Source organism: Strigops habroptila, chromosome 9 (assembly GCF_004027225.2).
Source record: "Strigops habroptila isolate Jane chromosome 9, bStrHab1.2.pri, whole genome shotgun sequence".
In the NCBI taxonomy this organism is placed as follows: domain Eukaryota; kingdom Metazoa; phylum Chordata; class Aves; order Psittaciformes; family Psittacidae; genus Strigops; species Strigops habroptila.
Genome location: NC_044285.2, coordinates 34351197 through 34376443, shown reverse-complemented (window position 1 = coordinate 34376443; position 25247 = coordinate 34351197). Strand labels below are relative to the sequence as shown.

At 44.0% G+C, this 25247-nt stretch overlaps 2 protein-coding genes and 1 long non-coding RNA gene across 5 annotated transcripts; 1 reads left to right on the top strand and 2 right to left on the bottom strand.

The window, feature by feature from the left end:
* The first annotated feature begins 10037 nt into the window (after positions 1–10037).
* C1GALT1C1 (C1GALT1 specific chaperone 1) lies at positions 10038–12027 on the top strand. 2 transcript variants are annotated; one of them, XM_030498304.1, is made up of 2 exons: positions 10038–10099; positions 10599–12027. In XM_030498304.1, the coding sequence occupies exon 2, from the start codon at positions 10604–10606 to the stop codon at positions 11558–11560; it is 957 nt and encodes a 318-aa protein (XP_030354164.1). In that variant the 5' UTR covers positions 10038–10099; positions 10599–10603; the 3' UTR covers positions 11561–12027. The 2 variants fall into 2 exon arrangements, with proteins under 2 accessions (XP_030354164.1, XP_030354163.1); XM_030498303.1 differs by lacking the exon at positions 10038–10099 and adding an exon at positions 10126–10204.
* Positions 12028–13528: 1501 nt separating this feature from the next.
* MCTS1 (MCTS1 re-initiation and release factor) lies at positions 13529–21998 on the bottom strand. 2 transcript variants are annotated; one of them, XM_030498688.1, is made up of 6 exons: positions 21813–21998; positions 20966–21118; positions 19540–19637; positions 18333–18466; positions 17252–17319; positions 14029–15148 (listed from the first exon to the last, which is right to left on the bottom strand). In XM_030498688.1, the coding sequence occupies exons 1-6, from the start codon at positions 21821–21823 to the stop codon at positions 15067–15069; spliced, it is 546 nt and encodes a 181-aa protein (XP_030354548.1). In that variant the 5' UTR covers positions 21824–21998; the 3' UTR covers positions 14029–15066. The 2 variants fall into 2 exon arrangements, with proteins under 2 accessions (XP_030354549.1, XP_030354548.1); XM_030498689.1 differs by lacking the exons at positions 14029–15148; positions 17252–17319 and adding an exon at positions 13529–13539 and having other exon boundaries at positions 18278–18466; positions 21813–21955.
* A 2333-nt stretch (positions 21999–24331) lies between these two features.
* On the bottom strand, positions 24332–24986 carry LOC115613347. Its single transcript, XR_003993363.1, has 2 exons — positions 24955–24986; positions 24332–24582 (listed from the first exon to the last, which is right to left on the bottom strand). It is a non-coding gene; the product is annotated as an uncharacterized LOC115613347 (long non-coding RNA).
* Between the last annotated feature and the right edge of the window lie 261 nt (positions 24987–25247).

Below are 25247 nucleotides of genomic sequence, written 5' to 3'. Positions count from 1 at the left end.
GATGAAGCACTGAGAGTTCCATGAAACTCACTGTCCTGGCTCTATTTGTTGCTGATTGGAGTAATTTCTTAGAACTGTTACTTTTTTAGTGATTATAATCTTGCAGGAATCCTGGGCATAGGGCTGAAGGATCACTGAATCTAGCCTCCTTTTCTTGAAATTCTGCCATATAATCCCACTCACAAGACTTGCAAATTCAGGCTTTAAACTGGCAAGATAGCTTGTTCCCAGTGCTCTATGGAATGGCTTTTCAACACAGTCTCCTGCTGTGGTTTTAGCAAGTTTTATATAACACTTACTCTCTTTATAGCTCTACCTGCAAAGTACTTCAAAAGATTCTCTGTTAAGACTACCACAGTAAACCTGCTGACTCCATAATACAACTTCAAAGTAATTCTAGGTCAAACCTTTAATCAAAGAGACCTCTGTAAGCTTCTTCTCACCCTTATTAAAGAGATTTACAAAACCATGAAGGAGGTTGGAGAGTTAATGGTGTGCCTTTTAAATAGACTCCATTAAGATTTGGGTATTTTTATCTTTTAGAAAAAAGGCATTTGCAGATTATAACTCTAAGGAGACAATTATAAGAGCATTCTGAGAGTCTTTTCACTTGATCTATACAGGGGAGAAATGGTACAGCAGAGTATAGGAAAGAAAATACACTGCCTAAGCCTTTTTCTTGAATAGGATCCTAACTAGCCATGTTGCAGCTGCAGTGAAGTGTCTTATGTTCCTGCGATTTATTACTATAAGGGCCACATCATCTGCCAAACTGTGCTTGTAAGAAATTAAATGGTTTCCAAAGGAAACATTAGAATAAGACAGATTTTAGATTTGCATTTTTACCCTGATTAGTGTCTGTGAAGCTCCTTTGAAAACTTTTGTATCAAACATAAATACAAAATTATAGCCAAATGCAATTGGAATCTGGGAAGGTTTCAGGAAGGAAGCCCAGTTACCCACAGAAAGGGATGAAGAGACTGTTTACAGGCGTGAGAATGCAAAACAGTACTGAAAGAGAAAGGAAGTGGCAACCTTCCAGCATGCTGCGCCGTGGACCAAATTGCTTTCTGTCTAACATGATGAGTTGTTCACAGGACTAAGTTATTCTGTTACCCTTTTAGCTCGACCTTGGACACCAAGCTTCAAATCGAATAAAAGTAACAAATTGAGGCCTTGATCCAACTTCGCTTTTACTTCAAACTGAGGAAGGGGAGTGGCATTAAGACCTATATTAATGTTGATTATGGTGGTATTCCTGATGGACTTCCAACCAGAAAAAATCCCCAGAGAAGAAAACTCCAACGTTGTGCCTAGCTACTGCTGACAGAAAATTAGGGATCATAGCAGAAAATGAAGCAGCAATATTTCCATTGATCCCCATAGCATCAGTGAACCTCAGAGTCAGCCTTTCAAGATATTCACTAGCTTGTGTGAGTTATGTCAAACTTGTGTCAATTTCTCAGTTTCAAAGTGAGAGAAATTCAACCTCACAGTATTTGTTCGTAGTTGTAAGACTTTGCTTTGTTGTCCTGCTAAGTCAGGAAAACTGAGTGCAACTGTAGAGAAGTCCCAATACTTCCATCAGAAAGACCTTGGGAAGATACAGTATGAGTCTGTTACACTTCTTTATTTGTCATTAAAGATGGGAAGAGGAAAAGTAAAATACGAATACATGGAAAAGAAATAAATATGTAATAATCTAAACAGATTGGCAAGCTGTAACATTGGGTATTCTGTCATGAATGCCCAGAGGTTTACTACTAATGGGCCAAACAAACCTCTTGGTCAGTATTAACTCGATGCTGTATAACACCAAAACACAAGCAGTGAGAAAGGACTGACATCTAAGCTGAAGGAAGGTAGATTTAGATTAGGTATTAGGAAAAAATTCTTCCCTGTGAGGGTGCTGAGGCACTGGCACAGGTTGCCCAGAGAAGCTGTGGCTGCCCCATCCCTGGCAGTGTTCAAGGCCAGGGTTGGACACAGGGGCTTGGAGCAACCTGCTCTAGTGGAAGGTGTCCCTGCCCGTGGCAGGGGCTTGGAACTGGATGAGCTTTAACGTCCCTTCCAACCCAAACCAGTCTGTAATTCTAAGGAGCTGACGTGATTTTCAGATGTGTCAGGAAGTTGCTCCTGGCAAATTACTGTTTTCCCAAACAGCATGCGTTCTGTAAAATAATTGCTAACTTTAGTTTTCTAGGGTAGGAATCAAAAAGCACAGAGTTCCCATGAGACACTGGGAACAAATCAGCATTGGTAGTTAACACCACAGAGGAAAATTCTCCCCTGGGTGTATACAGCCTTCAGGGGGAATGTAAAAATCCCAGGGAATAATCAGATGCATGAACAGCTGGAAATACGTGGCTAATCATTAAAAGAAATGGGTTTCTGTACTGCGTTTTCCCATCTTTACCTGTATTCCTCCTAGGTAAGTTTGGCAGAGCTTCTACAAGGGATTATTTCTGATTTTCAATTTGCAATAGCAGTTGTAACCAATAGCACTTCCCTATAAACCGTATCTCTATCCACACTCGAGGAGCACAAGTTACACCAGCTCAATACTTCAATCCATTTGCTTTAGCACTAAGTTATAAAAGGATGACCCAGAACGATTCAGCCTTCTACCTGCTTCCTTTTCTCATTTCACAGTCAAAACAAGCACTTCATCTGAACTACTGCAAATTTCCTTTCCTTCCTTCCTTATGATGAGGCCCATCAGATTTGTTTTAGAACTACAAAATGTCAGGATCAGCCCATAAGAATCCTTTCAAGTGTATGGCATAGTTGTCTTCCTATACATTTTTTTCTACAATCCCATTCCAGTTACCATGTTCCAAAGCCTTTTCCTCATGCAGAGAAGCCAGGTAACACACAAGAACCCACTGAAAACATTTCTGACAGCTTCTTGACAGATGTTCAAGACATGCTGTTGACAGTGTATTTTTTAACTGCTTCGGATTAATAACTAAAACTGATTCAGCATTGAGAATCTTTCAACTTTGTTCTGATCAGGAAAAATCATGTTCAACTATGAGATGACTAGTATCATTAAAATTCTATTTCAGAGAACTGCTGTTAAGTGATAATTTTGCTCTTCAAATTAGGAGAGAGGATTAATAATTGAATCCAAAGACCTAGTTACATATTTTGGAGGGTTTGTTTCCCAATAGGAAGAATGACTTGAGCAGAAATCCATTAAAATTTTTAGTATTCCCATGCTAGTCTAATTCGAAGCTTTTCCATTAAGTATCACAGTCATAATGGCATTAAACCACTTAAGCAGCAAAAACAGCACATAATTATCACTTTTAATTCAATCTTTTAGAGTGAGAATAGATACTGTACATCACTGACAATTCATACTCCTAAAGAGATTTTTCTGTTCCTTCATAGCAGCTTCACAGCCTCTTGTACTGATATAACTGACCCAAACACGTATATATTTTCCCAAGAATAATTCCTCAGAATAATGAGATAGCAAAATTAAGCCCAGATGAAAGAAGGTGTAACAATCAGCTACTGCTTTATTCTTCCCTTAAGGTAAGATGTTTAGATATGAGCAAGAGCTAGGGCACCATTATCCGTGTATCAGCACATCAACATCTGAAACTATGAGCATTCTCTCAGAATTATGCCATTTGCACATATTAAAAGAAAAAAAGAAAAAAAACAAGTCCCACATAGAGATTATAAAGTACATGGAAGCTCTATAGAAATGAGGGGAGAACAGAGAAGACTATGCAGCATGTAGCATCCCCTCTCTTGCCCCTCCGCAGACTCCACTGCATTTACTGCCTGGGACCTCTTTCCCTTGGGAATTGGGAAGTGTGGCATCTTATCTGTACCTGCTGCCCCAAGCAGCAGTGACAATGGCTTGCTCCCTGCCATCAGAGGACCACTTGGAGGTGTGGCTGGTGTGACCAGAACCAATATTCGCTTTGCACCACTGCCATCCTGAACGCCAGCACTGCAGGGAGACAGGAGCTGAGGTTTGTAGGGCCAGAGATCCTCCAGGTGCCCTTCTCCTAGTGCTCCCTCCCTTTCAATGTAGCCTCTGGCACACTATGGATACTACCATAGTGCTAAGGAACACATTTGTATTTTTGTATATTTTAAAAGGATCCATAAAGGCCAGTAAAAGGCAGAGCATAGGAGCGCTGTGGTTCAGTTGCTGACAGCAGCGCATCTGCTAAAGGCTGCAGCGCAGTAGCTGCAGTAACAGAAGGCTGTGCAGGTCAGTCTCAATGCAACCCACTATTTAGAAACCCAGCTGAAAGAAACCAGGCAGCACACTAGGACTGGCCAAGCTGAGCCCCTGTGAGACAATCCAACACTGTCAACATCTCTTTGAAAGAGAAAGAGGCTAAAATCTGGCATAACAACTGATCGCAAGTGCAGCTATCAGACCCTATGCACTCTCTTCTTTTGCTTGCAGTCTGTGCTACTGCCTGCTGCCATGCACACGCTATTAGCTCTGCTTGCATCCCTGCTTCACCAGAAAGCATAAAGCTTCTGCATCTGATCGCAGTGTGTCAGAGTGACAGTATCTCCTCCTACACAGGACAGGCTCTCTCTTTCATGGGTCCTCAGATAGCACATGATGAAACAGTTCTTCCCCCACCCCATGACCAGGCATATAATGTTCACAGTACATCTCCTCTCTGCTAAATCACAGATTTACAGTTGCAGTAAGGGTTCTGAGTCGCTGTTCTAACATCATTAATAATTCCAGTTTGTTGCAAACACATATCTAGCAGACATCTTTGTTTTGCCTGTGCACACACAGCTCAGGAGTCTCCTATTTCAACATCAATATAGAAAAGCAAATGTCTGCTTGAAGAGTCTGATACTCCAGAATCTGTTTCCTTGGCAAAATGAAGGGATGTCAACATTTGGTACAAGAAAGCATCTCATGAAAGCTACTGACATTCAGGCCTGTCAAATGCTCTGCTACTTTGATCCTTCCTCTTCCTCCTCTTCCCTTAGTGGGCTAACATCAACAGAACTTCACAGATCTTTCCATCTAGTAACAATAACTACTTACACACCATAACCCTTTTAAAACAAATACCATGCCAGAAGCTTTTGTGTATCTCCGTGTTGCAGGTAACCAAAGCACAGCATTGTCTAAAGACTCTCAGACACTGGACCAGAACTCCTGTACACCAAAAGCACAAACCTTGTCCTGTGCTCAGGCTACACAAACTGTCCGTAAACCGTGTCAAGGCAGCGCCCAAAGACCAAGGTTCCCCTTCTGCCTTCTCTGTGTGCCACAGGGCTGTCTTTGCCACCGCTGCTCGCAGTGGTGCTTCTCACCTGTGCAATCTGAGCCTGAAAAGGCATAATTTGAAACTGTAATTTTCTGCAGAGGGTCTCTTTCAAATAACCTCAATCTGACAAAAAAGCAAGCTCCTTAAAGATGCAGCAAAATCATTTCATCACTGCTTCATGCATTTTATTTAAAAGGGCTATTAAGAACCCATTCTTTCTGATAGAATGCTATTTTCATCTCTTATTTTTTTTTTCCTTTGGGAGCTTGAAAAATAAGATTTCTCTGCCTTTTTTTTTCCTGTCTGTTTCTATTTGATCAATGATTATTCTTTTTTTCCTGTGCTTCTAAGAGAGTTGACATTAAAATGTCTAGTTCCTATTCTCTTATCTGTTGTATTTGTGCATTGGAGCCATTCACAATGATGTCAGCTCAGCTCTGGGTATTGTCTCTGCTAGTTTAACTCCAGCTGGAGCTAGGAGGACCATCAGCATTCTCTTGACTGGTTTAGCGTACCCAGAGAATAAGATAGGGGTTGCATTCAGCTACACACTTTAAAAACTGAAGAAGTTATAAAGCAGTCCTAAGTTGGTTAGTCTTTTCGGAGTCACACGTCTTTTGCTCCTCTCATACCATCCTGTGCTTGAGGACATCATTTAAACAATGGTCATTTCAATGCCAAGCCTTTCCTTGACAGTGCTCACGATTGACGGAGGAAATAAAAGTGATTTAAAACTATTGTTTAACATAGTTAATCAATTTAACACATTTCAAGGCTAAAAGATTATATTTATGCATTATCTGCTATAAAATATGGGCTATAAAATTTCACCCTGTAATTCCAGCATTTTGTCCAACAATGGGAGAGGACATTTTTTCCAGAGCTAAATACTTTAACCTGAATTTATAAATTAGTATTAAAAATACAACACTGTATCTCCTCTTGGCTTTAAAACTTTCTTTCTTTGTCCAGTGCCTACCTCTGTGTCAAGGTCTTGGTGTCACATGTGGCTGTGCACACTTCGTCAAGATGAAGACTACGAAGAGTCCATGTCTTTCCAGATTTCAGATTTTGAGTGTGAAACTAAAGTGAAGAAGAGGATGCAGGGCAAAATTTTCATAAGAGGAGGCTAAAGTTTGGCTCCAGAATCCATCCTCCTACAAAAGAAATGCTGAGCTGAGCAGCACCCTGCATAGCGGATGAAGAAATCTGGCTCTACCTGCCTGCAAACTAGACTCTCCACCTCCCTATTTTATGACTTTAGAATAGGGATTCCCAAATCTTTTCCAACAATAGGATTAAAAACCTTGACACACATGTTTGTTCTAATGTGTACGTTGCGGGCTGAATGAAACAATGGAAATAATAGGCATGTAACAGAACAGTAATAGCTGGGCTTCATAAAAGCCCTTTTCCTGCACTGTCTCTGTTGGCTTCAGTGGGAGCTCAACTACTCAAGATGAGAGTTTGCAGCCTTCAGCCCATAACCACACCTGATCCCCTCTTCTGATGGAGTCAGATGAACAGGTGGAACTTGTGTGTTTTCCAGTAGCTTCAGCATTATAGACACATGGGCGATGTGACAACAAAGTCAACTGTCCCAGTTCAACCATACCTCTGCATTTCTCATAATTTCAACAGTATCTTCTGATTAGGGCTTCTTTCTACACAGCATAAAACTCAGCTGGTGTTTTAACCACCCAGAAATGTCTGCAATAGCTCACCTCTAGCTTCAGTTACCCATTCTGAATGTTACTGCACTGCTCTAGACCAGCCTCTCTGCTGCACGCTTCCATAACAGAGAGATAGATGAGTCTGTTTCCAAGAGAGTGGACAGTCATTTGCGATCATTAACAAGCAGTCACTGTAAAAGATAACAACTCATGTGTCAGCTAAAACATTTTGCGTTAATTGGAACAAAGTTCCTATCAAATACATTTTGATAATAGCCAATCTCTCATGGACATCTTGGACCACACAGTGAGAACATAACGTTTGATGGCTTTCCTTGGAGGCAAGAAAGAGCATCAGAAGACAAACGCAGCTGCAGCCAGGGAGGAAAGACAAACAGAAAACAGCAGGGGATCAGCTGTCTGTCAAGACAAGCAACCAGCCGTGGAGCTCTTCAGCTCTGTCAGCAGTTTAGATCCTGGGACAGGTATCAAAGTTTCAAACGCTGCTGTTGTCTGACAGTGTGGTACAGATACTATGAAGGATCAGCAGGAAGTAAGGGGTGAAGCTGCAGCTGACGAACACAGTGGACAGCAAGTCAGTACTCAAAGCTGAAATGTGGTTGATATTCTGTATGCAGACATACTGCATGTTTTAATACAAAACTAATGCACAGCCATCTGCAGTGATCTTTGAGGAGACAGTTCTGGTTCATTCCTACTGTGTGACTTGGCATCTCCCCTGACTTTCCTCACTTCCACCTTAGGGCTGGCTCTCTCTTAGTTACAACATTGGACTGGTTCCAGCCCAGGGCAGAATGAGTTCAAACACCGATCTCCTGCAGGTTTTAAAACATTTCTTGTAATAATTTGACATGGATAGTTTACAGGAGTACACATGTATCTAAATGAGCTCTAATATAGTTCCAAAACACTTAATAATGGCCATTGTGAGATCTTACGCAATACTATGCCCCATCCCTGGCAGTGTTCAAGGCCAGGTTGGACACAGGGGCTTGGAGCAACCTGCTCTAGTGGAAGGTGTCCCTGCCCATGGCAGGGAGTTGGCACTAGGTGAGTTTTAAGGTCCCTTCCAACCTAAACCATTCTGTGATTCTGTGATTCTACGACTATGCCACTTTAGTCCTTTTAATACCACGCAACACAGAAGCCAGGAAAGTCTCTTCAGGTTTATAACATGCTTCACATGTTGCTTAAACTTTTTTTTTACTGATCTGCTGCTGGATAAAACAATGTGGAAAATGTATGAAACTGACAGTCAAGACCTGTAGCTACATTAGTCATTCTGTCAGAGCCTTGGAAAGAACCTCTCTGAAGTGAAGCAGGAAAACAATTTGTTGAAGCATCAGCTGAAGCAGCAAGTCTTGACTCATTCAACTCTACAGTACATCATCAAACAACTGCTGAAGACCTGAAAGCCACAATTGATTCTGCAAACAGGAGATATATACAACAAACTTTGAACTGACCTCTGATCTCTGGTAGGTGGTAACAACCTGCATGTCCACCTATTTCTACCTTAAAAGCAGGCAGGTGGGAAAAGATAGGATGAGTTATGTGCCGTTAGCGTAGTAACAGAACTACCTGAACATACAAACTGACAAGTCTTTTCCTATCACAGTGTGTAACTGAGGTTTAGCTCCACTGAACGGAGCCATTCTGGACATACACCAATCCAACCAAAATCACCATTTTGTAACATTTTCACCTGAACCACAAGCAATGGTTCCCCAGGGCCAGAAGCGTCAAACAGTCGATGTTCTCACAGATCTTTTTGCCAAAGATAACATCGCTAAGCTTTGATGTTTGCAGTACAGCCATGAGCCTAAAAAAAACCCTTACCTGTATAACTGAGGCACCTGGCAAACCCAGTCAGATACCAGAGAATCCAGAGCAGCTCAGTGGTAAATTGACTTAAATAAAACCCACAAAGGTCAACCAATTAGGGCATACCTTACAATATAGAGAAAACCTAGATAGGACTTTATCCTAACCACTATGTGGGCCTAAGGTACACTATGATCAGCTAATAAAGAGATAAAACATGTAAAAACATTTTTTATCCAAGATGCTGGTGGAAAAGGGAACTAATTATTGTTCAGTGACACTCCTTCAGATCAGGGGTCAATTCTACGTTCTTGGGAGATGATGTGTAGAAAGTGATTCTGACCCTTCTTTCACCGTGGAGCTCAGGAATAATTATCACTAAAGGAAAGGAGAAGTAACGTTAGTAGAAAAATTGGTGTTACTCTTTAAAAAATAAGATAAATATTAGATATAAAGAAGTTCTCTGGATGCCCCATCCCTGGCAGTGTTCAAGGCCAGGTTGGACACAGGAGCTTGGAGCAACCTGCTCTAGTGGAAGGTGTCCCTGCCCATGGCAGGGGGTTGGAACTGGATGAGCTTTAACATCCCTTCAACCCAAACCAGGCTGGGATTCTCTATTAACGAATCTTGTGTGCCTGTTGTGTTCTGTGCTGGGGGAGACAAGTGAGATGTACCATGCTCCAGCACAGTTTATTGTATTGGTTTGGAAATTGAATATAGGGCAATATCCCATTGGCATCAGCAGATTCGATCCTGGCAATGGTTTAAGGCGCGTTCTGCCGTTCCTTTGCCATGCTGCCCCCATGCATCCACCTTCTAATTTCAGAGCAGAGAGTTTGTGCTGGAAACTTAACACTGCTCCCCCCTTTAGCCACGTTCACAGGGCGGCTCAGGTCAATACAGCGAGCACATGTAACAGGCCCCCAGGAGCGCTCCCGCACGGTGCTGCCCCGGCGGGACAGCGCGGCCGGACGCCCCTGCGGCAGCCGCCGGTTTCCGGAACAGCGCGGCGGGAGCGGCGAGCGGCCCTTCCCCGCCACACGGCGGGGCCGTCCCAGCGCGGCGTCGAACCCCTGCCTGACGGCACCGGGTCGCGGCCAGATAGGAGCAGAACCCCCCGAGGGCAGCGGGCAGCCGGGGTCGATGCGCCGCGGTCGAGGGCGGCGAGACCGGGCGTGCACTGCGAGTTGGCATCCGCGCCGCCAGGAGGCGCCTCCGCACCAGCGAGCGGGCGGCGCCTAGAAGGGCCGCGCGCGGCGCTTCCGGCGGGGCGGGGCGGGTGTCGGTGTCCTGTCACGGGCGGCACCGGTAAGCGCCGGGCGGGGCAGCCCGGGTCACCGCGGGGAGGGGCGGCAGGACTGGGCCCAGCCGCAGCGGCCGAGAGGCTCCGCCGGCGCTGCGGGTGTCTCGGAGTTCTGCGGCGGGGTCGCGGGCTGGGGGGGGCGTGGTTGAACGGCGAGGGAGGCGAGGAGCGGGACCGGCGGGGTCCGGCCGCCGGGAGGGGTCCGCGGGGAAGCGCCGCCGTGGCGTGGCTGCGGCATCTCGGTGCTCCGGGCGCGGCGGGGCCGGGCGGTCACGGCGGCGGGGCAGTGCGGTGTACGAGACCCCACCCCGGGCGGCGCTCTGCCGAGCTGGTAACAGTACCGAAAGAGACCGAACTTCTTGGGTTTGTCACCTCTTTCACCGGCGGTGCCCGTGATTTAAGGGAACTGCACCCGCGTGTAGAAACGAAAGAACATTAAAACCGTGCGGGATCTGCCCTAGCAAAGTTACGCCTGTAAGTTCTTACAGCGTGTCTCCTTCCTAGGAAAAATGATTTCCGAAAGCAGCTCCTTCGTGAAGGGGGTGGTGCTGGGAGGAGCCTTCTGCATGTTGGTCACACTTCTGGGACATATGAAGGTAGGCCACGGGTCTAAAGCCCAGCGCCACGAGCATCATCACATCCAGGCTCCCAACAAAGAAGATGTCCTAAGCCTTTCAGAAGGTGAACGCATGGAGCTTAGCAAAAGTATGCGCATTTATTGTATCATCCTCGTGAAACCCAAAGATCTGGGGCACTGGGCTGCAGTCAGAGAGACGTGGAGCAAGCACTGCGACAAGGTGGAATTCTACAGCTCGGAAAATGTCAAAGTGTTTGACTCTGTAGCCCTCAACACAAACGATATGTGGGTGATGATGAGAAAAGCTTACAAGATAACATATGAACGCTATAAAGATGAATTCAGCTGGTTCTTCCTTGCATATCCAACGACATTTGCTATTATTGAAAATCTCAAATATTTCTTACTGAAAAAAGACCCCTCACAGCCTTTTTATATAGGCCACACTGTGAAATCTGGTGACCTTGAATATGTAGATGGTGAGGGAGGAATTGTCTTAAGCATTGAATCGCTAAGACGATTCTCCCGTATTCTTGAAGACTCTGACAAGTGCCCGGAGCAGGGAGGCATGATTTGGAAGCTTGCTGAGGACAAACAGCTGGCGATCTGCCTGAAGTACACCGGCGTGTTTGCCGAAAATGCGGAAGATTCAGAAGGAAAAGATGTCTTCAACACCAAGACGGTCAGTGCTCTCATTAAGGAAGCAATGTCTACTCACCCTCAGCAGGTGGTGGACGGCTGCTGCTCAGACATGGCCATCACCTTCAGCGGCCTGGCCCCGAACCACATGCACGTGATGATGTACGGCGTCTACAGGCTGCGACCTTACGGCCACACGTACAACGATGCACTTGTTTTCTTGCCACCTCCGGGCTCAGACAATGACTGATGTGTCCTCAAAGCAGACCTTGAACCACGGAGATGGCTCTTCTCACCACATACGTTTGTACTGACGCGTTTCATTTTGTACCTGGTGGTACTGGTGTACAGATTTTTTTTGCACATTGAGGTTTGGTAAAGCTCTTCATTTTAAAAGTGGAAGGAGAACTTTTTTCTAAATCTTTTATACAGAAATTGTTTCTGGCTTTTGACACTGCTGGAATGAAATGATAAAGAAATTGTTAATGTTTATAATAAAAGGAAATTAAGTTTATAGGGGGGGTTTGTACATGTAAATATTTATTAATGAAAACCCAAGTGAACTTTAGTCTACTGTTATAAATATATTTTTTGCAATACTTTGATTCTTTCAATTCTTCCAGGCATTTCTAGAATGTCTTTATATCTTTCTAGATATACCAATCTGTACCAAGACGTACCAATAAAACTGGCTACAGCTGCAATCTCAAAGACTAATTTTAAGCCATTTCCTTTACACTAAATACACACCTTGAGCTGTGCTGTGTATGCAGCACCTATCGCTTCATGCACAGCCTCCCAGCCCCATCATGAGTTAGCAGGAAGCAAGCTAACAGTAAGTCTGTTAGGAAATTGCAGCAAAGAAATACTAAGTGACCTTTGGAGTGCTGGTTTTAAGCAGACAAAAGAGGTAACTATATTTGAATAAGTATTAACCTGGCCAAGTAGCCTGTTAGCACAAGAGTAATTGCTCATTTAAAATTTCACTCCATAGATAAACATATTAAGAGTAAAGGTTCAGTATTATTTTCACACCTGTTAATGGTGCTAATAGTGTTTACAAGGAAGAAGTTGGTTAAATGTCAATACAAGCATAGATACCTTTACAGATGTTTTTAGCACCAAGACGCAGGAAGAGCAATATGTGCTTGCACTGCCACCCTTTCTTTGAATATTATGCAAAACAGGTTACATGTTTTGCATGTAAAACATGTTTTACATGTTGCAACAAAGCAACATGCAGAACTCCTCAGTGCTGGGGTGGGATGGTCTTTGGATTTCTTATTGGTGATTTTATTTGTGGGTAGCATTTGTTTGTTGTTTGGGGTTTGTTTTTGTTTCCATTTGTTTGCTTTTTACAGTCAAGTGCACTTGAACTCATTTTATCCAAGTTACCAGGTCACACTCTCACACTCCCAGCCACAGCAAGCAGGGATAAAGAGCACTTCAGTGCTTATTCCATTTAGAATTCACGGACCTGACCTGGATGTTTGAAGACGTAGATGCAGTACCATCCTTACCTGGTACACCTAGGACAGTCACAGGCTTTGTTGGTACTACAGTATCCGTAAAAGACCCGACGAGAGTACGTTACCTCCACTTTCTTTAACAGACCATTTTTAACGTCTCATCCTGTCCTGAGCTGTCGGGGGCAAGCGGGGAAGTGAAACAGCTGCTTCAGAGCTGAAGAAAATATCCACATCTTTTTTTAAGCATGAGGTCCTTCATTTTTGACAAGAAGGGTAAAACAACTGCTCAAGAGCCCCAAGCAAGACACCACAGCTCAGCTGTTTCAGAAGGTGCACCTTGTCTCACCTTTTGCACCCTCTGCTCTGTGTCAGTCAGAACTCAGCTGACACACCAAGGCAAACACATACACAATTGCTGCCAAAACCTAGAGAAAACTTGAACTAGTATTTTTGGGTTCTACTAAATTGGTATACAAATTCATTCAAGCATGATTTAACTCATGTTTTCTACAGAATCATTGTTAAAAGGTTAGATCCACAGTTGGGAATACTCTGACAAAGTAGACCAAGTAAAATTTGTATTTCAGTGGTGTTTCTGATATTAAAGACCCCACTGCAACACTGGCAGTGATAGGGCAAGGCAAGGAAAAAGAACAGGAGTTAACAACTGAAATCTCATTTATCACAGAGTTGAGAAGTACTGTAACATAACAGGAGGAGACAAGATGGAAAGGGAAAAAGCAAGCCATAGAACTCAAGACTAGCTCATTTTATGCAAAAAAAAAAAAACCAAAACAAACCCACTGAAGCGCTAACGAGAAATGAGTACATTTACAGCAGTCTTTAAGATGGATAAAAATGTTCATTAGCATTCTGAAGGGAAGGTCTGACCAAACTTTCTTCTGCAACACCGCTGTTATCATCACCTTAATTTTTGCCTTCCTACATTAACAGTTTCAGCTTTACCCTATCGTCTTCAAAAGTACGAACTTTCAAATTTCTCCTGTAAAATTATTTACAAGTAGCATGTATTAGGAAACACATTCCATCTGCCATGTAACTTGACTTTAGAATCAGACAGAGACCACCCCTGCCACTAGGTTCTGTAAAGGTCCCAGCGCGGGGAAATCAAACATGCAGAACAGCACTGACACAACACACTTTTATACAAAATTACCCTCTGCCATTATATAATACAAGTGTTAGAACAGAGACTTGAAATATTAATAAACGCTTCCAGAGACAAGAGTTATGAGTGGTAGACCTTAAAGTTCCTTTAGTTTATTAAATGATTCCGCAGCACAGGCTGTTTTCCATAGGTATAGCTTTAGGTGTGCAGTCACTGAACAAAGAGTTGGATTATCCAGACAAATACACAGTGCTCTTTAACCCGTTCTGTAGGTGTACATACACGTGGCAGTGTGCACAAGCAGAGATCTCTTTTGAAGGTCCACCTGAAGAAGTTACTCCTGGCTAGACTGATAACCGTGTTTTGCTACTGTGCCTTTGCTAAACAGTAATTTTGTTTCTGCTTCTAAAATAAGGCGGCAAACGGGGAGTAGAGCATCAGGCACCAGGGTGGCACATACTCCACCTGGAGTATGCCCACATTACTAAGAACTCCACTATAAGGAGAGCGATATCAAACAGTGTTGGCAGGTAGAAACTTGAACATATACATATATTCTTCAGATATGAACTAGCATAAAAATTTGTAGTCCACATACCAGTCTTCAATTCATAAATCCTATACAGATAAATGCATATTAAAAAGAGAAAAATCCTTACGTAAAATACTGAAATTAATGCTGTTAATAAATTAAGTTAAAAATAATGTCAAAGAAAAAACAACAACCTGATTCAAGAAACAGGTAGACCAAAAAGATGTTAATCAGAAGAAAAAAACTGAAATGTTTCAGAGGTTTTATAAACCGTATTAATTACATTTCACACACACTTTATGTTACTCTTAGAAGAGCATAAAAATGTAAACATTTCTTGGCTTTTTCCTCCTTTTTGTTTGAAATAGTCTACTCACAGTCCATGCAGGATCTTGCCATCAGCTATCTTCAGTCACTGAAGACTTGGCTTTAAGACAAAAGAACTGTAATAAAAAGAAATCTAGAAAACTATTGTAGCCTAACAGAACTTTTGCATTCACTTGATTTATTTAGCATAGCCACAGAACAAAATAATTTGTACATTCAGTCACATTAAAAATAAGGAATTACAAAGCAGTCCACATTTAATCTAAGTGCATTCCTTTGGAGTAACAGTTCTTTTTGTTTCACTTGTATGTCTTCATATGCCAAAGGCCATCATTTAAATAGTGGATATTTTCGATACCGATCCCTTTGTTGACCTTCTCACTGTAGGAGGAGGGAAAAGGTACAGAAGTATTAGCTCGGTTAAATATTACAGCAGTAATCAAAATATAGTATTTCAAGTAGAAAATGCAACATTTATCAACTGGAAGGGCAGAAGCTATCATCCACTGTGTCGCAATCTTCCACAGCAGGTGGACAAGAAACAGTATTTGCTATTACATGTACCCACTTTGCTGAATGATAAGAGGACAGTATTTGCCTTCCGTGTTTTCTCAACAAACATTCCACAATATTTTTAACTACTTCCCCATGGGAGGCAGCTCTCAGACAACACTTCTGCTACTTTTCTCATTTTCAGCATTTCCCTGTGAAAGTAGCAGAGCAGTTTTAAGTGACTCTCCCCCTCCAAGCACAGGAGGTTGTGCAACATGGCTGGAATGTGGAATTGGACAAGTTCTGGTTCCAGGTGCTGTCACTGACACAATCAAATACAAGTGAGGTGCTTCACTGCTGGTTGTGGGACATCTACCCACTTAATAAAGAATTACAAATGCTACATATAAGTGCCAAGGACTTGCGGCATACCACAGACATACTATCCTTCTACCTCTTTTGAGTCAGGTCATCTTTTAAAGATGATTGGTTTATGTGTCTGTATTGGATTTGTGTTCATCTTTTTTCCAGTACCTTATTCCACAGAAAAATCTAGTTTTGTCACCATAAACAAGACAAATCTCTTCATTCTAGGACTGAGACAAGTTTCATTCCCCTGGAGAATATAATTTACTGTATTTACACTAAGTGTTCCATTACTTATACAACTTGTCTGAAAGTAATCAGGAAGGAAAATACCACTACGTTAATTGCAGCAACACATCATGTACCATAGTCACACCAAGTGACAAATCATACTGTTGCACAATTTCCATGCTAACGGGCTGCATAGATCAGTATCATTTCCTCTCCAGTTCATGTTGCTTCTCACAGGAACAGGGTATTCAGCTGCAAGGCTGCTGAATTTGAAGTTAGGATTAGGAATACAGATGATCTTGACTTGCAGCAATCACAGTAGATCACTGCAGATGTAGGACTGGGACAGAAGCAGCTATTCTTTCCACCTACTCCTGGAGACTTTTGAGGGCACTACAAAGAATCTTAAGGAATGTAATTCTTCAACAGCTACAGGAGGCCCAAACCCAGGTTGCTGCAGTCCCACTCTATCCCTGTCCCCTGTAACACATTCCTGCCTCTTTCCCCAGTGCTCTTAGGACCATAGAGTGACCCAGCACAGATGATGATCTTGCTGCGAATTATCTCCACATGAAAGAGCAACTTGTTTGCATCAAAATCAGATTCCTCCCCCACACAAGCGCTAGATGGGTCTGGAACCAACAGCAGCCCAAACCTGCTGGGTGCAGCTTACAACCTGCTGCAAGATATTACAGAACTTAAAGTGAAAAGTGGTTTAGCTACTTATGATTTAGCACTATCTAAATGCTACAAACAACTAACATCCATTTCTATTTTCTGTCTCTTTTTCTTCTCAAATAGTTTTCAGTTAACGTTTATTCCCTGAACACGCTTCTGCATTTCACAAGAAGCTCATCTAAGCTGGTAACCACATCAAGCAGGAATCCTGCATGTGGGCTCCAGGTAAAGAAAAAGAGAAGGCCACAGAGAAAAGCCCAGATGGTCAGCCAAGTGCCAGCAGGACTTTAGTCTCTGCTGTCCCTGCAGACAAAAAATCACTTTCAACCCCCTCAAATCTGAATTACGTCTCTTGCCCAGCCCAGGTAGTAAGTACTCCATACAAGTATTTCTTTGTTCAGCAAGACCTTTGAGAAAGTATGATCAGAGAGCAAGAAATATTGACATTCATTTGTAGTACAAATGTTGTGCGTCTTAAAATCCATATTCACATGAAAAGAACTATTTTAATCTCAGTCAGTACACAAATAAGCAGGGAAGCTATTCCCTTCCTCCTGTTCTTTCCCTGAATATTAATCAACACAATGAAATCTTCTGTACTTGAACAACATATGCTGCAACAGCAATGCAGTAGCCTTGACAGTGGTGCTTATATTCCAAACTAGCGTAAGAATAATGACATGGGGCAAGTAATATTTCAATTTTTAACACACTTACATGTCCTCAGCTGACATCTTCATTACTCCCACACATAATGCGTGTTGTTTTCCCTCTGCCATTATCGCCTACAAATTACTGCTAAGGAAAACAGATTGGTTTTAAAGCTATTTCAGAAAAGCAATACGAGGAAACAACTTCCCAAAAAGTTTCAAAATCCAGTGTTTAACTTTTACCTTTTTAGTAATTCTAGAGCTCCAGCTCTTAAAGGTAAGAAAAACAATGCACTGCATTTAACAATTGAATCACAGTGTGTAGAACAAAGCATGTATTTAGGAACTTCAAACAGCAGTTACAGAAAGAGATCTCCCACACTACACTCCTTTGTGCCTAACACTGATGGCCTCACCCTTTCTCAAACAAAACTGCACGTTTGTGGGATCATTTTAGATTTCAAGGTACAGAGGAATTGAGACACAAATCTAAAAAAAGCAGAAGTACTGAAATCAGATGCATCTTTTCAAAGCTTAGCAACACCGATGGTAACTACCGATCTTTTCCAACAGCATCTAACTAACAACAAAAGCAGCACAGCTTGGTGGTTTTAATGCTGTGTGTGCTCAGGGTTCCTTTCTCAGCAAGACAATGAACAGGAGTGAATTAGCATATTTTCCTCTTTTTACATATGCTAATTTCATCAGACACCTAGAGCAAGTCCTGACTACAGCAAAGCTGATGCTAAACATCTTTCCAAATTCCCTAGGAACACATTCTTCTATAACTGAAGGAGACACAAGATTAAGGCAGCAGTGGACAAGTTACACTGTACCTCATCTGTTCTTATAATTCTGCATAAACTCAAAGAAGCTCCACTTATCAATTAGATTCATGGAACAGCATCCCACCCAACAGCACAACAGGACTAGTTATTTGGTTTGGAACATCACAGCAAGTAAAAAAAAAATTAAGAACAATGTTAACCTTGCCAAATAACATCTGAACCTCTGCAGCTCTCTTCACATTACTAGTTATTCCATGAAACACCATTAAAATAAGAAGCAGTTCGGATTATGACCAGCTGAGAACACATCAATTTAACTCATCGCACAGCAAGCAGTAATTCATAGTTAAAGAAGGATACAACAACAGTATCAATGGCAGCAGGGTAAAGTTTTGCTCCAGGAGACGTCAGGCCAGGGCACATTATATTAGCTCCACTTAGTACAAACTTAATGGCGCCTTTATCAACCTGCTGATGTGGTAGAATAAATGGGTCTAGGAGGGGAAAGACACAGCATCACAATTAACATGGTAAAATGACAACATGAATAACTCATTATCAAGTCAGTTTAGATGGGGCAATTAGATATATAATGCGCTGAGAGGGTAAGAAGTTTGAGAAGCAATTACTGGAGCTCCTGCTGGTCTGTACTGTCCCAAAAGGACACAGGTAATTTTCTCCCAGACCACACCTTTCATCCAAGAACCAAAGGGGATTCCAACACTGAGCCCATGCCTTCCGTGTACTCATATACTGAGTAACAATTTTAATGAGCTCCCCCATAGGAAACAACCACACAAATGCCCACATACTAAGAGGTCTTAAAACCAAGGGCTCTTAAACCTCTCAAATTACACGACCAAGCCCTTACATAAAAAAGAAACAGTTTAACGTTAACAGGACAAAAAAGGCAAAGATGGACAAAATTCATGAAGACTGTTGGCTCTCCTAGCCATCCTTCAAGTGCACACACCTTCATCAAGTCTTTCAAATACTGAGATTTCACTGAACAACATTTCTAAGGATACCTACACTCATCAAAACCAGAGTAACACAATCAAGAAGCAGAACAATGAGAACAGCAAGAAAAATAATGCAAGAGTAAACTGTAAAAAGTAAAAAGCACGCAGCAGAAATTCTTACAGGAGACAAGTATGTATTACATTATTGAACTCATGAGTAAAGAATAGTGTTCTAGTAAGAAGGAAGTGAAAAGGAAAACTTGAAAGAACAAGGACAGGGCCTAACAACAGGAAATTCAGATCTCTGTCCTAGGGAGGCCTCAAGATTTTTTTTGCAGAGCTTTGCACAGTTTAATTCTTAGATATCAAAGTTCAGATTGCTTAACATACAGCATTACAGCAAATATGAGGGAAGCAATCCATATAGGCACCTGAAATAGCAAAACAATACATTACAGTTGAGAAGGTATATTTAAGATCTATTCTAATTATATACATAAAACATGTGTAAGTAGTAAGTTCTTTTAAATTGGGTTCTACAGAACTCCTGTGGAATCACACGCTTGCCCCTCTCTCCCCACCCCTCCTACCCTCAGGAAACTTACATTTGTGAAGCAACCTTAGTGTCGGGTAGAAAATCCCTTCTCTTTGTCTGAAGAACAGCAGCTCCCCGTTCACAGTGAGGATTTCTATATGTTCATGGCTGCAAAGTTAAGAAAAAAAAAAATTATTCCAGTAGGTACCTCACCCTTTTAGAGTTTAAATGAAGTATTTTACTTCACAAAGTCTGGGCTATCTCAGCACCTGAGGATTGAGACAGTCAATTAGCAAGAAAATTTTAACCTTTTTAATGGTTTGCTCTTCAGCACCAGCCCCCTGCACACTGCCTGCCCCTTAAAAAAAAAGAAAGACTCTACAAACAAACATTCCTTTTCTCCTTTTCATCAAATCTATCAAGTGAGTGAAAATTCTGTATCCTGGGCTGCATCAAAAGAAGCGTGACCAGCAGGTTGAAGGAGGTGATCCTGCCCCTCTACTCTGCTCTTGTGAGACCTCACTTGGAGTACTGCATACAGTTCTGGTGTCCTCAACATAACAAGGACATGGAGCTGTTGGAGCGAGTCCAGAGGAGGGCCACGAGGACGATAAGGGGGCTGGAGCACCTCCCGTATGAAGACAGGCTGAGAGAGTTGGGACTGTTCAGCCTGGAGAAGAGAAGCTGCGTGGAGACCTCATAGCAGCCTTCCAGTATCTGAAGGGGGCCTACACGGATGCCGGGGAGTGACTCTTCGTTAGGGACTGTAGTGATAGGACAAGGGGTAATGGGTTCAAACTTGAACAGGGGAAGTTTAGATTAGATATAAGGAAGAAGTTCTTTACAGCGAGGGTGGTGAGGCACTGGAATGGGTTGCCAGGGAGGTTGTGGATGCTCCATCCCTGGCGGTGTTCAAGGCCAGGTTGGACAGAGCCTTGGGCCACATGGTTTAGGGCAAGGTGTCCCTGCCCATGGCAGGGGGGTTGGAACTAGATGATCTTAAGGTCCTTTCCAACCCTTACTATTCTATGATTCAGCTCTTCACTTCTTTTTAAATGCAATACAAAGAGTGGACAAGGAGAAAGAATCAGCAAAGCTATAAAAAAAAAGAAAGAAAATACTCCAGATTGGAAGCCCAAAAACAGTAACAAAAAAACCCAGCACACACACTAGTGGAAGCTATCCAAACAAGTTCAAGCTTCCATATCCATAAAGCTGGATGCTTTACTTCAACAACAGGCTGATACCTGGAGAGTTGCTAAATAGGTTACACAAACACTACTAGGCAGCATTTTTGTTTTCATCAAACAATAGTACCTTCAAGAGTGTGATGAGCACATGGAAACTGTCTGGTTTGGCCACACCATACATTATTATCTATTAAGAAACAAGAAGCATTCTTCAAAAACACCAGGTTCATTGACTATACAAAGCAAACATATAAAGGAAGAAACCCCAGCACCTTGGGAGAAAAGCTTAAGAGAAAAGAAACTTACCATCTTACTATTTTGACTGGGTCTTTCTTTGGCATGATCTGGTTTAGCCATGGTTCAATAACAGGAAACTGGTCTATCAGTTGATTCTTAATTCCTTTAATAACTGAAGTCTTCAGCTGGATGCAGTTTGATACATTCTCCTTTTCATCAAATCTGTCAAGTGAGTGAAAATGTTTCAGAAATGCCCAATTTACTGCCCAAAAGATGCTGGATCTCAGCAGGACTCTTCAGAAGCGTTTATAAGTTTGCTGAAAAACAGTATAATACCTGCCCAACTTTCAAACCTAGGATTTCACGACGCATAAACTGTCCCCTGGGAACAGTGGGTTGGAGGAAGGCAGGGGTCCCCGCCACTAGGCTGTCTTTGTTCGTACACTTTACGTGCATCCACAAAACACAGTTTTAGTCTCACAGATACACCTTAGCACACAGCGTTATTTCATTCAACCCCTAGAGCAGACATGGCTGGTAACACAAACACCTCCGGCCCTGTTCACATGTATCTGTAAGAGTCCTTCACCTTCACCACAGGCGTCGATCCGCGCTCTGTACCACCCAGAACCTCACACAAGTTCATGACTCAGCTCACTGTTTAGGGTTATGTCTCTTCACAAGCAAGTGCCCAAACCGCGCAGGCCAGAGCCCTCGGAGGCAGAGCGGGCGGCGGGGCCGCGCCCGGTGCCCCAAGGAGGCCGCGGCGACGGCCGGGGAGCGGGGCCAGCCGCTCCAGTCCCAGCCCCAGAGCAGGGCCCGGCCCGGCCAGGCCGAGCCCCGGGACTAGGGGGGGCGCCGGCCCCGTCCCGACCCCGTTCCCCGCCCCTCCCGCCGCCGCCCCGGCCGCACTCACTTCTTGAACATCCTGGGGGCGGTGGGCGCCGGGCGGGCGAGGCGGGCGGGTGCCTGGGGCCGGCGGGCGGGCACCCACAGCCTCCGCGCTCCCTCACACGAGGCTCCCAGCCCTCCCCTCCGCGCCAGCCGGAAGCACCGCCTGCTTTACGGCCTGTCGCACCGCTCCATGACAACAGAAGGCGCGCAGCGCCTCCGGGGCGGGTGGGGACTACAATTCCCAGGGGGCAGCGCGGTGCTTCGGCGCATGCGCACTGGCCCCACCACCACCGCTCCGCTCGTGTTCTCCGCTCCCATGCGCCCGGCACCGGACAAGACGACCGGGCTCTGGACTACCGAGCGGCCTGCTGGGCTGCCCCAGGGATCGGGCGGTAGTGACTTGCTGTTTTCCCAGCTAACACATCAGTTTCCATTGAAATAAATCCTTGGAAGCGCTAATAACTGCTCACAGCGGTTAAACACAAAGTATGTTTAACAGGACGAAACGCTGACGCCTTCAGACTAGCAGAGTAGAAGCCGCCCTCCTGGTCCTGCTCCTCCTCCCCGCTCAGAACGGGACACGGGATCCTGCGTGGGGAAAAACAACCCAACAAGGCATTTATTGTGACAGCAGGGACTGGAGCCAGGCGGGAACCAGCCAGAGGAGGGGAAGGAGCAGGGAAGATCTCAGCTGGCAGACAGAGAGATGGGGTCTGGTGAAGATGACTGCGCTACACAGCGGTCATTTGAATTAAATGAGGTTTTGTTTGCTGACGGCTGCAGGAATTGTGTGAATTATCAGCAGAAGGTGGTGGATGGAGGGAACTTACCATACCGCCTTTTGGCTCTCTGAAGAGCAGACACACGTGTTTGTGTTCTTTAGGCAGGTACCTCCTGTATAAGCACATGCAGAGGTGACTGCCCTGTTTCTTTTCAGAGTAATGGAAATGTTTCCTCTGGCATAAAGGGGAGAAGGGAGAGGACGTAAAAGATCTCAGCATTTATGCTAAGCACCAAGTTCTTTTTTCCATACAAAACAAATTAATCAGCTTTGATACTATAACAACTAATTAAAACCTAATATTTAAAGAGTTACATTGGTCAAACAAAGTAAAACCAAGCCTTCAAATGTGGTATCATTTATTCAAACAATGAAATACAGAGTCAGGAACACTCTTTTTGAAAGGACAGGAATGAACTATGGCATTATATAAATATTCTGGCATTTAACTCGTGAATGCCACCTCCACCTATTTTGTAGCATCACTAAAAATACTGAGCTATAATCAGGAATTCTGTTTTAACTGGAACACGGCGTCATTGCTCGTGCTCAGATTAGAAAGTGGGAACAAGAGTTTATCACGCTGACAAGCTACTCCACACAGGTTTTGTGCTCCTCAGAATAACTTCTGTGAAATAATAGTTTGCCACATAAACAATCCCTGCAGGTGTGCGCACGTTTTTAAAAACCGTAGTGAAAAAATCATCACGTTCCCACCTTGACTGTTAGAAATAGAAGGTAAACTTTTACCCTCAGTGACTCCCAACGAATATGGCACGGCTCACTGAGAAAAAACCACCTGAACCACAGCCTAAAACAGCAACATTAGTTCCTAATTTTCAAAAATGGCTTTTACCAACAGGCAGCTCTTAACTCTGTTCTGCTACCTTAAAGCACCTGGACCACTGGCTCCTCCAGGACTGAGCTAACTTAGCTACATGTTCTTATTTGGGCTAATTTACAACCCTGAGAGGCTCCTTTAGTTGTTTTCTTTTGCAACCTGTTTCTCAGGCCTTATCAACAGGAGGAAGCCTACGTTGTTTTGAGAGAAGACATCTGGTTCTCCTGTTGCATACCTTCCTTATCTCAAGAGTCCTTGTAGCCTCTGTGCTAGTTTAAGAATCCTTGTAGCCCTAAGTCTCTATATTCAGTGAAATACTAATTTAGTTTGGTATCACATCAGCAAATGGCTTTACAGCCCCAACAGAAGCCACTCCTCAGGATCATATACTAAACAAAAGGATTTAACATCTCTCCCCCCATATGTTTCAGTGGGAAAAGGGCAAAATCCATTGCACCTGGCTCCCCCAGCACTTCACCTTGACCCACCTGCTCTCCATGTATCCCAGAGCACAACTGGCCCAGGGCTGGAGTCTGACTGATGGGACACAGCTGCCAACTTTTCCTCACCTGAATGACAGCACAGAAGGATAACCCTCCTGCTTCTCCAGGAAAAGGGACACTTCCTCATGTCTCCTCTTTCATAGTCCAGTTGTTTCACCAAGCACGAATCTGTAGACATTTAAGATCTTTTACATGCTTACACCTCTTACCTTACTTGGTTTGAGTGAACATGACAGTCACTGGTAACAGAGGAAAACGTGACAGCATAATCATATCAGTTTTATTTCCTTAGCAAACCTGTTTCTTTTTATTACATCTGATTTGGAAGGTAAGTTACTTTTTTTGTTGTAACTTGGGAGCAAAGCAGCCTGTTCCGAAGCCAGTCAAAACCAGACTGAAGGTTTGGCTGGTTTGGGTTTTTCTTAATCTTAAAAAAGTTCTTTTCTACACATCACCAGCATTACATTTCAGGCCTCAGGAGCTGTCTGCCAGCTACTCAGACAGAAAAACCTCAGTAAAATTACTCTCACACCTGCATGAACCACCGTTAGTCAGGACAAGTCCGCTACTGCTTTCCGTCAAGCACAGACTCAGCAGCCGCTCCCGAGCAGCTCTGCGGTCCGAGGGCAGGGGGATGCTCTTGGCCGAAGTCCCTGGAGAATCCCTTCTGGAACAAAACCTCATCACTTGTTTTGTTACTTTTACTGCAGCTGTTTCTCAATAGCGATTGAATCTTACCAACACTCCTGGAAAGCTCACATTTCCTTTGGTAACAGATACAGCAGCATCGAGGAACAGCCACTAAAGGTCCATGGTTTCTGGTTTTGCTTCCAGACGTTTAAAAACTAATAAGTCGCACAAACCACCACCGCAGGCCGTAGCTCAGCGCAAGCCCACATATATATATTAAAATCATATTAAAAGGTTGATGCTCAATGACGAGTTACACAGCAGAGCAAGGAAAACCATTCCCAGAACAAGCTCGCAGGACGCCGCCGTCATCCCGGCTCCGACAGGCCGGGCTGGGCCCCGCGTATACCTCAGCCGAAGCGCGCAGCAGAGGTCACCGGCAGCCGGACCCGCGGGGCTGAGGGGACGGGAAGCGGGTGGAATCGGCCGCCGGCCCCCCCGGTACGGGCCGCGACGAGGGCCAAGCCCCGCGCCCGCCCGCCGGGCCCCGCCCCCCCCGCGCTCCCGCCACGCGAAGCGCGGCGGCCACGCCCCCTTCCCGCGCGACGCGGTAACAAGCGCGGCCGTTACGAGCGACCGGCAACCATGATCACTTCCGGTAGGTCAGAGGGCAGCGGGAAGCAGCGCGGGGCGGTGGCGGCA

Bases quoted from the DNA above. Each gene is read 5' to 3' on its own strand.
- C1GALT1C1 (XM_030498304.1), top strand. From the start codon at position 10,604: ATGATTTCCGAAAGCAGCTCCTTCGTGAAGGGGGTGGTGCTGGGAGGA.
- MCTS1 (XM_030498688.1), bottom strand. The intron at 19,638-20,965 runs GTAAGTTTCTTT...TTAACTTTGCAG, and splicing joins CCAGTCAAAATAGTAAGATG to CCATGAACATATAGAAATCC. The intron at 17,320-18,332 runs GTATCCTTCTTT...AGTAATTTGTAG, and splicing joins CTGCCATTGATACTGTTGTT to GCGATAATGGCAGAGGGAAA.